At 48.0% G+C, this 13,101-nt stretch overlaps 1 protein-coding gene across 1 annotated transcript; it reads left to right on the top strand.

Moving 5' to 3' along the window:
* The first annotated feature begins 3,140 nt into the window (after positions 1-3,140).
* On the top strand, positions 3,141-4,955 carry LOC147639881 (putative pentatricopeptide repeat-containing protein At3g11460, mitochondrial). The gene is made up of 5 exons (XM_086824121.1): positions 3,141-3,335; positions 3,566-3,893; positions 4,001-4,299; positions 4,415-4,597; positions 4,683-4,955. The coding sequence occupies exons 1-5, from the start codon at positions 3,141-3,143 to the stop codon at positions 4,953-4,955; spliced, it is 1,278 nt and encodes a 425-aa protein (XP_086680247.1).
* The last annotated feature ends 8,146 nt before the right edge of the window (positions 4,956-13,101 follow it).

Genomic DNA, 13,101 nt, shown 5'->3' with positions numbered 1-13,101 from the left:
TTCCCATTCTCAACCCACAGGAAGCTCTCAAACTTGATATGCCTTTCACTGATGTGGAGCTTGATGATGCCTTGTCCCATCTCAGCACTGGTAAGGCACCAGGATATGATGGCCTCACGGTGGAATTTTTCTTACACTTTTGGGAAGACCTTAAAGGTGTTATCCTGCAAATGATTAATGAGGCTTGGCATATAGGAGTACTCCCCCAATCATGGAAGCATGGCATAGGTAAACTCATCCCCAAGCGGAATTTGTGTGAGCATCTCATGGATTGGAGGCCCATCACATTGATGCCTGTTGCAAGTGCTTTATGAGGGTCTGCATCCCTTGCAATATGGCTTTGTTCCTAGGCGGCAGATCCATGATAATATTGGCAATGCTCTCATGGCTATTGAATATGCAAAATATTCTGACCAAGATGTTTTTATTATGCAAGTGGACTTTGCTAAAGCTTTTGACACGGTCAACTGGGATTTTATCTCATAGAAAATGGCTCAGATGGGATTCGGGCCAAAAATGGCTAATGTCATCTACTGCTTGTATGCTGACTCTACAGCCCAATGCATCCTTGGTAATCATCTTTCTCAATCTTGGTCCTTGGGTTGTTCGGTCAGACAAGGGTGTCCACTCAGTGCCCTCTTATATGCCATTGCCACTCACCCACTTCTCAGATACTTGGATCATCTTACCGCTGTCGTGCTGTGGCACATCCATGTAGTGAAAGAAGCTCACAGACCATCCCATATGAACTCAGATGCATGGGCATGAAGGCAGTATGATTAATCAAGGTCATGGCCATGGTCCTGACTAAATGAGTATTGATGGCAGTGAAAATAATGCGGGGATAGCAAATGTTAAATGAGGCCAAATGAGTCTTTTTGATGTTATGCATGGGAACAGCCCCTAAGCAAAGATATGGTGTAAAGGAGCCATAAAGAATGTGATACTTATCAATCCAAGAAAAATGGGAGAAAAATGAGGGCAGTGTGGAATTTCAAAACGGAATAAACGTGTTTTCAGCTGAAAAAGGTGTGGGGAGGCCCGATTTGCCGGCAGGATCCAGAAATAACCAGAGTTGGGGGGGGCGCTTCGAAAGGGTATGGAAGAATAAGCAGGGAGCTTTTCGGAGGGAACCGCGGGCTCTCTGTAGAATGTACAGAGAGTAGCTGTGTGTGGATGGGGGGGGCCTCGGGGAAGGGGCCTCGGGAGCGGAAGACGAAGGGGTGCCTTTTGACGTGTGGTGAACTGCAGCTGAGGCAGGTCGGGCTGACAGCGAAGGAAAATAAGCGTGGAAGCAAAGGCCAGAGGAGTCAGCCGTCAACAAAGACAACGAATCGATTTTTGTGGGTATGAATCTGCTTTTCTTGGACACTGCATCACTCATGAGAAGATAGTATCCCCAAAGTTTTTGCTGTCTTCAGACATGTTCTAAGAAAACCCAATTAGCTTTGTCGTCTGCTGTCTTGGCTACAAGCTTGACGATCATGCCACCACTTGAGAAATTAGCATTGTGCACTTAACTGCTGCTGGGTTACACTCCAAGCTCTCTAAGCCAATGGTATCAATCTCACAAATGAGGACTTAAGGTTTGGCAAAATGCTTCTAGAGGCTTGTGATCTGATGAAAGGAACATGCAGGTCAAGTGGTTATTTCCAAGATATCTGTTCGAGTTGTTGCCATCCTCTTTTCTTTTTTTTCTTAAACTAAATCATCATAGCACTACTTCAGTATCGTATGCAGCATCTAAGATCTTTCTCAGCAGTGAAACCAATTCATAGATTTTCTACTACTCTTTGATTAGCCTCTTCTTTGGGGTATGCTCCAATAGGCTGTGCATTTGTTGTTGAGCTGATTTCTACCTCTTGATCCGGAGCTCGGATATTCTCTGCTAGTATGTGTGCTATGATTATGATGGTAATTGTATGTGTGATTTTGGGAGTGCATGTGTGATGATGAACTTGTAACCAAGAAAGAGAAAGGGAGAATGATACTAATCTCAAACCTTCGAGAATTGAAGTGAATTGGCATTTGTACATGTCAACAAAAATGTTAATGTCTTATGCTCCTTGAGGAGCTATCTATTCTGTTTCCTTCCTGGGATTTTGGAAGCTACTCTCACAGCCAGAAGTCCCGCGCTTTCCCAGCGACACCGCCACGTCACGACATTCTTTGGTGAACCCGACGTGAAATTGCTGGGGTGAGAGTGTGGTGAAATCCCCGTGAACTATGTATGTGATGATTTCAGCATATGTATGAGGTAGAAAACCTTGATGGCCTATGATCTAGAGGGTATTCCTTAAGGGTATAGGCAGCAGAGCCTGTATGATTTGTTGGTACCATTTGACCCAGGTGGATTAGGGAAGAAGAAGGATTACAAGGGCTTATGACACTTGTTCACCTCAAGAGAAGGGGGTAACAAGGAGCTTGTATAGACTTGTAGTTCTCTCTTAGGACTGTAGAATGGGCAACAAGGTCTTGTGACACTCATCCTTCTCGACAGCTGAGGAAGGAGAGGAGCTTGCAATGACTTGATCCATTCTTGCCACTTCAAGGGCCTATGACACTCATCTATTCCAATAACCAAGGATAGAGAGGAGCTTGTAGTGACTTGAAGCTAAACCTTTGTCTCAAGGGCTTACGACACTCGACCTTTTTGATAGCTGAGGAAGGTGAGGAGCTTGTATTGACTTGAGGTCTTCCCTACAAGTTGCAAAACAGTTAGAATGCTCAAGAACTTATGAATGCCGGAAAGGTGGACACTTCTTTGTACTCTAATTGTCGGAATATCTGAAAGAAACTCTTGAAAAACAGGGCTAAATGTATGCAATGATAATCTGAATGAATGGTTCGACATAGAGAAAGCCCAAAACATCAGAAGGATAAAAGGAATGCCAATGCAGAATGCTGTAGAATTGAGTGTATGAACATGGAGATTAAAGCTCTACTCGTTGTTCAGGAAAGCCATATATGATGGCATTATATGTACACATGGAATGCTCATTTGTAATACATGAATAAACTATGTGCCAGTTAATGGCTGCAACCAGTTAGAGTCTTTGAAAAGAAGCTCATGGTGATTTGAAGCAGTACAGGGCATCGGTGGAAGGGGAAGGCAGGCTAGGCTTCATATGTGATGCAGGATGGCAAAGCATGATATCCCACAGCAATTTGTTGAAGGATTGAAAAAGCTTTGTAATCAGGGTAGCCTTCATGAAGCCATACGGACTGTGGACAACCTGACAGTGGACGGGCACAGCTCTCATGTTTCTACCACTATGTTTTACTATCTCTTACAATGGTGCATTGACAAAAGGGACCTGGATACTGGCAGAACAGTGCATTCTCTTATAAGGAGAAGAAGATATGAGCTCAACACTTTCTTGGGAAGCCACTTGATTAGAATCTCATTAGAATGTATGCGTTGTGTGGTAGTTTACCGGAAGCAAATGATGTGTTCTCTAAGCTTTCGAATCCGAATGTCTTAGCATGAACTGCTGTGATTCTAGCACATGCAAAGCTTGGATATGGTGGAAATGTGATTCATTTGTTCAGCAAATTGCAACAGACAAGTGTAATTCTAGGGAATTACATGTATGTTGCTGTTTTAAAAGCATGTTCAAGTATGGAAACTCTTCATGAGGGTAAGCTGGTCCATGGACACTTACTTGAGAGTGGTCATGACTCAAACATTACTGTTTTCAATACCCTTATTAGCATGTATGCCATATGTCGTAGCCTGTATGATGCATATAAAGTGTTTAAGAGATTGCCCATTTCAAGTGCGGTGACATGGAATGCAATAATTGGAGGTTACGCTCAGCATGGGCATGGTCACCAGGCTCTCCTTCTCTTTCAGGAAATGCAACAACATGGCATGAAGCCAACGCAATTACGTTCGTGTGTGTTTTGAAAGCATGTTCCTATATGGCAAGTTTAGGGTAGGGCAAGCTTACTCATGCCTATGTAGCTGAGAGTGGGTTTGAAACTGATGTATTTGTAGGGAGTATCCTTATTGGCATGTATGCCAGATGTGGAAGGCCTGCAGATGTACAGAGTGTGTTTGAAAAGCTACCAAAACATGACCGGGTGACATGGAGTGCAATGGTTACAGGGTATGTTCAGCATGGGTGGGGTGAGGAGGCTCTCCATCTTTTTGAGCAAATGCTGCGGGAAGGGATGGAGCCAAAGGATACCATTTTTGTTAGTGCTTTGAAAGCTTGCGCCAGTACATCAGCTGATCATAGGGGTAATTTCATTCATGGATATGTTGTCGAAAGTGGTTATGATTTGGATGCATGCGTCAGTAGTATGCTAATTGATATGCTTGCAAAACTTGGGTCTCTTGAGGAAGCTCAGAGAGTGTTTGACAGTTTAGGACAAGAAGGTGTGGTGCCATGGACTACTATGATTGCAGGATATTCTCAACATGGACATGGACAAGCAGGACTTTTTGAAGAAAATGCAACAGGAGAGGCAAATTCCCAATAATGTTACTCTTATCAGTGCCTTGAATGCATGTTCAAGTATAGCTGCCCTTTCCCAAGGCAAGCTAGTCCATGCTCGCTTGATGGCTAGTGGCTTTGAGTTAGATGCAGTGGTTGGGATTGCCCTTATCAATATGTATACGAAATGTGGGAGTCTGGAGAGTGCAGCCAGGGTGTTCAAAACTTGGCATATCAAAGATAAGAGATATGGACTACCCTGAGCGTAAGGCACCAGCCTCTGAGACAACAGGGAAGGTTAATGTCAATGGGGGTTCAACCCCATTATCACTAGAAGGTTTGAACGAGGATGATGTTGGCTTAACCATGCAAGATGGGCAATACTACGATGCAATGCTATCTTTTGCAGATATTCTTGACATGCATGGGGAATCTAGAAACACAGTTGTGGACTGCTCTGAGAACAATCAAACTGTATCTTATGAAAGTAAAAGCTGTGAGAATTTCAACTAGGGGGATGCCAAACCAACACTTGTGCAAGTTGCATTAGCTGGCAAAGAGAATGGAGATGGAGTTTTAACAACCCTTGAAAATAGGCTTCTTATGAGCAGGATGATCAATACAGGAAATTCAACCAGTCAGGAAAGCCTTGATGAGAATGTGGGTTCAGAGGATGAAAAAGCTGAAGATAACGTGCCCGAACACCCCCCGGCCAGCCCCCCGGAGCCGTGCCCAAACACCCTCCCCGGCCGTTCCCCCGGAGCCGTGCCCGAACACCCCCCGGCCGGCCCCCCGGAGCCGTGCCCTCACGCCCCCCGGCCCCCGCGGTGCCTTGACCGAACACCCTCCCTCGGCCCCCGCGGTGCCGTGCCCTGAACACCCTCCCCCGGCCCCCACGGAGCCGTGCCGTGCCGTCACCCCGGTGAGCCCGAACACCCTCCCTGGCCCCCGCGGTGCTGTGCTCGACCACCCTCCCCGGCCCTCGCGGTGCCGTGCCCGCCCGAACACCCCCCAGAGCCGTGCCCTCACGCCCCCCCCTCGGCCGGCCCCCCCGGAGCCGTGCTCTCGCACCCCGGTGCTGTGCCCTCATGCCCCCCCGACCGGCCCCCCCCCGAGCCGTGCCCTCACGCCCCCGGCCCCCGCGGTGCCGTGCCCGAACACCCTCCCCGGCCCTCGCCGGAGCCATGCCCTCATGCCTCCGGCCCCAGCTTGCCTTCAACGATTGTGATGGCAGATGGATGGTGATTCAATGTGATGTCAATGGTGATATTTGGGAGTTTGCCTCTATTTATGCCTCGCAAACTTCTACTTCCAGAGCTTCCATGTGGCATGCCATTGCTGTCACGTGCACACCATTCAGGTGTACAGTGACATGGCATTATTTTATGGCATGGCATCATCAGGCATTTAATCAGGATTTATCAGGCATTTTATGGACATTTAAATGAATGTTTTCAGCATGTACCACATGGTATGGGTTGGATTCAGCATTGTAGCATCATATTAACCATCTAGACAAAAGCATTGGGGCTTGTGGAGGCAGCCGACAGCATTCAAGTCAGCCGACCAACCTTTAAAGCATTTATGGCATTTAAATGGTAGTCGTGAGCATATTCAGAGCTGGCCGACTGCAGCCAAGCTGGCCGACCAGCACCAATTCCCCATATATAAAGAAACGCATCATTTCAGCATAGACATCTGGATCTCTTCAGCGTTTTCCTTCCTAGGAGCAAAGGGGGATACAATTCAGCATCCATTAGTGTGTTCCTTCAGCGTTTCTACACCAAGAGGGCTGGGAACAACAGCGCATCCACGCATCAGCATATTCAGCCATCTTCCCAACTCCTACATAGAGGGATACCAGCATACAAGTGGTGGAACTCAGCATTGGAGTCAGGACAGCCATCTTTCAGCCATCCTTCATCATTATTTAGCATGTTTCCCTCTCTTCCAGGGGTAGACATCATCTAGGATAGCATACATCCCTTTGGATCTCATTGTAACTGTATTCATCATCTAATATAGCTGCATTGCATTGACACATATTTGTCTATCTCTTAAACATCATTAAGTGTAGTTTAGTTAGACTAAGGTTGTGATTACTACAGTCGAAGCCTCACATGCCACATTGGTATCAGAGCGTTACAGGGTAACCAGCCTTAGATCATGTTCATTCCATCAGTCATTTAGTCAGACATCATATTAATTGCTTCCGCACAGTTAAACCTAGTTCTCAAAATCTTGCAGGCCACCCTTAGGGATTTTCCCTTAGGGATGCATTAGTAACCCATCCATCTGCATTCTTGCACAGCATATAGGGTGAAACATATCAATAAAGGATACCTGCAGCATGCACAATTTCAACAATTGATCTGATATGCCATAATTCCTCTTGCAGCCCATGTCCATTATGACTGTAATTTTGCATGGCAATGCCTTGTGGACAGGCTTCAGCATGCTATTCAGGAATATGGGAGTAATTTCATGCCTGATTGGAGAGCTAAAGTTCAGCATGCCAAAGTAGTAGTTCAGTCCTTGACTGCACATTCCCAATTGCAGCCCCTCTCCTCTCAACAAATGGACACTCTCTCTCAGTCAACAGCTCTCTTGCAAGCTATTGACCGACGGAAATTGGCCAAGTGGCAGGTTCGGGCAAGGATGACTCAATTCATGGATAAAGGCTGCTCTTCAAAATCTTTCTTTCAAGGGTTACATGCTTACAGGAGGAAGACCTCTTGCCTCAGAGTCCGTAAACTGGATGGTGAATGGACTCCGTCTTTCTCAGAGCTCCAACATGAATGCTTTTCTTATTCTCAGAAACTGTTTGCACCCCCTGCTACCACTTGTCATGTGCATCATAGATGCCATGGACATTCTCAGGGCTAGATCCAGAAAAGGCAACCAGATAAAGAGTATGAACCAGTAGAAGATAGGTAGAACCAGAGTGTAGGAGCTTCAGGTGTAACATCTGAGGTGGACATGGAGCAGGACTTGGAGCAAGAAGCAGTCGGCTGGTTCCAGAAAGGACTGTCGGTTGACATCAGCAGGACAAGAGATGAGTAGGCTGGTTGCAGAAGGTGTCGGCTGCCCATAGCCATGGTCGGCTGAACCAGTACATAGAGGCAGCAGCACGTGCTAGGGTGTGTGTGGACTGGAAAGCAGTCGGGCAGCAGCATGCGCAGGAGTGATCCAGTCGACTGTGTTTAAAAGAGCATTAATAAATTTATGAACGGGCCGACTAGCAGTCGGCCAGTTCCCCATGCATTTAAAGGGGCTATAAATAGCCCAAGTGCTCCTTGTTTTTAATCATTCAGCCCACTAGGGGTTTGAGTCAGTAGGAGTCCTAGTTTGGGACTGAATTTTGGGGTATTATCACCTTTTCAAGAAGGCAGCCAAGGGCTGCAGACATGTACCTTTTTGTACCATAGATTATACTGAATTTCCAGCACTTCTCTCGCTCTCTACTCTCTCTCTATATCTGCGTTTTTGCATCAGATGGTGCGTTTTTGCATCAGATGGTTTCCAAGAGTGTTTAGGGCTGAAAGAAGACTACCCAGAGCTTCCGCGTGTTACATTGGTATCAGAGCATCAGGCTCAGCAAAGCTAAAAACTGAATCAGTCCCAGATGATGGTGTACAGGTCCAAGGTACAGGAAAGTACACGGATTCGAAGCCCAAGGCAAGAACACAGATCGGGAAGAACTCCCAGGAGGTTTGTTGGTGGTGTTCCACAGTGCCAGATGGGGATGGCAGTTCCATGAGCCAGATAGGTTCTCAGGTAACGGTCCCAAGGGAGGTTGATCCTCCAAGGGTGATGTGAGAGTGCCAGACTCAGTTCCAGGAATGAAGACCAAGACCGTGTTCAGAGTCAGGGCAGGAATGGATTGTGGACTAGAGGAAGACCAGATGCATAGATCTTCATCAGAGACAGAGTGGTTTGGAGAACAGGCCGGGTTTTCAAAGAAAAAGGTTTGCGAGGAATGGATGATGACAGATGGACTTCGGGACAGGATTGGGATGATGACAGTCATCCAAGAGCAGGTTGGATTCCCGTCATCAAGTTTAGCAGAGGGGGATGTCATGTGCATCATAGATGCCATGGACATTCTCAGGGCTAGATCCAGAAAAGGCAACCAGATAAAGAGTATGAACCAGTAGAAGATAGGTAGAACCAGAGTGTAGGAGCTTCAGGTGTAACATCTGAGGTGGACATGGAGCAGGACTTGGAGCAAGAAGCAGTCGGTTGGTTCCAGAAAGGACTGTCGGCTGACATCAGCAGGACAAGAGCTGAGTAGGCTGGTTGCAGAAGGTGTCGGCTGCCCATAGCCATGGTCGGCTGAACCAGTACATAGAGGCAGCAGGCAGGCGCTAGGGTGTGTGTGGACTGGAAAGCAGTCGGGCAGCAGCATGCGCAGGAGTGATCCAGTCGACTGTGTTTAAAAGAGCATTAATAAATTTATGAACGGCCCGACTAGCAGTCGGCCAGTTCCCCATGCATTTAAAGGGGCTATAAATAGCCCAAGTGCTCCTTGTTTTTAATCATTCAGCCCACTAGGGGTTTGAGTCAGTAGGAGTCCTAGTTTGGGACTGAATTTTGGGGTGTTATCACCTTTTTAAGAAGGCAACCAAGGGCTACAGACATGTACCTTTTTGTACCATAGATTGTGGAGGCAGCAGACAGCATTCAAGTCAGCCGACCAGCCTTTAAAGCACGGCACCGCGGTGGCCGGAGAGGGTGTTCGGGCATGGCACCGCGGGGGCCGGAGGCATGAGGGCATGGCTCCGGCGAGGGCCGGGGAGGGTGTTCGGGCACGGCACCGCAGGGGCCGGGGGCGTGAGGGCACGGCTCGGGGGGGGCCGGTCGGCGGGGGGGCATGAGGGCACGGCACCGGGGTGCGAGGGCACGGCTCCGGGGGGCCGCCCGAGGGGGGGGCGTGAGGGCACGGCTCCGGGGAGTGTTCGGGCGGGCACGGCACCGCGGGGGCCGGGGAGGGTGGTCGGGCACGGCACCGCGGGGGCCGGGGAGGGTGTTCGGGCTCATCGGGGTGACGGCACGGCACGGCTCCGTGGGGCCGGGGGAGGGTGTTCAGGGCACGGCACCGCGGGGGCCGAGGGAGGGTGTTCGGTCACGGCACCACGGGGGCCGGGGGGGCGTGAGGGCACGGCTCCGGGGGGCCGGCCGGAGGTGTTCGGGCACGGCTCCGGGGGAACGGCCGGGGAGGGTGTTTGGGCACGGCTCCGGGGGGCTGGCCGGGGGGTGTTCGGGCACGGCTCCCCAGGGGGCCGGCCGGGGGGGCGTGAGGGCACGGCTCTGGTGGGGGGCCGGCCGGGGGGGTGTCTAAAGGTGATTCTCAGCTTGGCTGGCCTCCTTCCTTTTGCGCTGAGCAAAAGGAGCCTTTCTCCTCACTTTTAGAGCTGCGATTCACTTTTGGCATATGCCTTTCTGCTGATATAAATGACCTTAGCCAGTTTTGGTGTGCGATTTCCTTTGTAGGCTAGATCTAGCTCTAACATGCACCCCCAGCCCTTATGCTCTCTCTCTCTCTCTCTCTCTCTATCATATGCCTTAGGGACATGGGCTGCCCTAGTGGCCTTTAGGTTTCCATACTTAGGAAATTGTAGAAGAGTTAATCCACAGCAAGCTGCGAGGAGTTAATCCACAGCAATCCATAGCTGGCTGGTATTAAACTTATCTATCCTTCACTAGCTACTTGTAGCCATACCATCTCGCTGTACTTGTGCTCATATCAGAGCCTTACAATATCTTTAGGACTACCTCTCACTAAATAGCTTAGGTGTCACGTGCACACCATTCAGGTGTACAGTGACATGGCATCATTTTAGCATCATAAGTATCATCAAGATTTATCAGATATCAGATATCTTAGCAGTCATCTTAGCAGTCCATCTTGCATTTGCAAGGCATACATGTTGCCCATGAACTCTCTGGGAAAGAATGACATCCATCATCAAAGGAGGACATAAGTTTTGGGCTTCATGATGCAGGGGGTTTCTCTTCCACAGAAGACGGAAGTTTGCTCCAACATTGCCTTAGGAGGTTCAAAGCTTCAGAAACGACAGAGATGGTAGATGAAAGGTTTCCAGAGACAGGTCAGCGGTGACTCAGGTATTTCCAGGCAGTTTAGCAGCATTTGCCATTCAGTTCCCGCAGTACATAGAGTCTTGGCTCGAAGGATTTCACTCCTGCAGACGACCTCAGTCCGGGTAGTAGAAGACAGAAGGGGGCAGTGGTTCGGAGGAGAAGGATCACAGAGGAGTCGAAGGTTGCCAGGTATATCACCCAGCAACAGTTTAGCAGCGGGGAATGTCACGTGCACACCATTCAGGTGTACAGTGACATGGCATCATTTTAGCATCATAAGTATCATCAGGATTTATCAGGCATTATTCAGGCATTTAAATGAATGTTTTCAGCCTGTACCACATGGTATGAGTTGGATTCAGCATGGTAGCATCACATTAGCCATATAGACCAGCATTTAGGGCTTGTGGAGGCAGCCGACAGCTTGTTTACATCAGCCGACAGGATGCTACTTCAGTCGACCAGCATTTATGCTATTTTTGGCATAATATATTCAGTCGTGGGCTTTTGCATCTGGCCGATTGCAGCCAGGCTGGCCGACCAGCCCCCCTCACCCATATATATAGAGACCTCAGCATTTAGTTCAGCACATCATCATCATCTGTCATCAGCGCATCTCAACGCATCTCAGATAGCAGCATTCAGCAGGGTGTTCCCCAACGCATCTCCTCCAGGAAGCTTTGGGAGCAGCATATCCAACCAACGTATCAGCACATTCAGCAACGCATCATCATCAGCATTCAGTACTTCATCTTCAGCAAACGCATCTATTCTCCTCAGCGTTTCCTTCCCAGGTAACAAGAGCACATCTGTGTTTCATCATCAGGTCAGCATAGCATCTGTTCCAAAGCATCCCTTCAGCATTTCCTTCCCAGGAGACAAGGGAAAGATAGTGGACAACAGTTCATTCATCATATCAGAATATTCAGCATATAGGCAGCATATTCAGCAGTATAGATCCATTTGGATCTCATTGTAACCGCATTCATCATATAATATAGCTGCATTGCATTGACACGTATTTGTCTATCTCTTAAACATCATTAAGTACAGTTTAGTTAGACTAAGGTTGTGATTACTACGGTCGAAGACCTTTACATGTCACATTAGGAGCTTCTGGTGTCCATCCATGGTTCTTCTGGTAATTGTTTTTAATGTATGTATTAAATTTGATTAATACAGGTTGGTGACATCTTTTATACAGGATGAAGGGCCAGCACACATGGAACTGAGAGAGAGCATGTACACATGGTGCATCTTGCACAATTGGAACCTAGAGCAGCTATAGTGCTGGAGCGCGAGGAAGAAGACCATGTACTTCTTGGACATGGTAAACATGAAGTCTATGTACATCATGTACATGATGAGCATCAGGCTCAACCATGGCAGCTGGGGATCTAAAGAGTTGCGTTTTTTTTAGAATACATGCTTGTTATTTTTAGAGCATATTGTAAACAAAAGCGAGAGTAGCAGGGGAACATAAAAGGGGCAGTCCACGCATCACTTGAGCATAACCTGGGGGCCGAGTAGCTTTTGGCTGGCCTATGTGCACCTTGGTTTCACGACTTTTCCTCCGAGAAAAATGTGTGGTGTACTTGCTTGCTTTTTTAGCACTTCCTTAGTTCTTGCCCAAGCACATAACTGTGTTGTCCTTTACGCATGATCTCTATTGGCTCTCTCTTTCCCATGAGTTGACTACAATTTTTTTTCCTTGAAATAGCTATGGCTGAGCAAGAAAAGGCTCCCCTCTTGATGGTCATCAAGAGGATCTTGAGACAAATGGCGGTAGACAGAGAGTCCATCCAGGAGGATATGATTGAGTACGCTGCCATGACTGTACCCCAGCTTGAGTTAATCATCACTCACCTCTCGACACTAGTACGGCCAGTAGCCTTTGGGGAGGGCTCTTCGAGGGATCCTATTCCCGGAGGTAGCGGCACACCCCAGCCCGTGCATACGCTTTTGGTGCAGACGCAGGTGCAGCAGACGCCGGGCCCCAGTGTTTTGACACAGGCCGAGGGCACTCCCTTGGCACAGAGGCGCCGCCGTTCGAGGTATGCATTAATCTACTCCATGTCTAGGTGTAATTTTCATGAAACCATCCAAAATGAATCTTAAAAATTATGTGTTTTTTGTGCAGTAGTAGTAGTCAGCCATCACCATCACTAGTCTCTTCACCATGTGTGCCTCCTTCTGCTGGCTCGCCGTCCATAATTTACAAATAATTCCTTGCCAGCTTGTAATGATCTTGTAGCACACACTACTATATATATGGGTACATCTCTAATCATATAACATGGCTCGTGACTATTCTCACACTCCATAAAGTTACAATTTGTTCTCTCATTTCTCCCTCTACTACTATTGATTAGCCCTGCTATATTTCCTTGAGCATAGGGTCTTCCATCAATATAAAGCCGCGATCCACAATTATATCTAATGTTTCTTTCGGTGAGTGAGGCCGCATTAGCACAAAGCCCATATGTTGTCATACTTCTGATAAAGCGAACAAGTGCATGCCATGCGCCCCAACCATAAATGGGCCCACAAAATGACA

The sequence above is a fragment of the Cibotium barometz genome, chromosome 3, assembly GCF_041138505.1.
Source record: "Cibotium barometz isolate CiBa-2024 chromosome 3, ASM4113850v1, whole genome shotgun sequence".
Taxonomy (NCBI): Eukaryota; Viridiplantae; Streptophyta; class Polypodiopsida; order Cyatheales; family Cibotiaceae; genus Cibotium; species Cibotium barometz.
The sequence above is the reverse complement of the archived record's forward strand: the minus strand, read 5'-3'. Positions and strand labels throughout refer to the sequence as shown.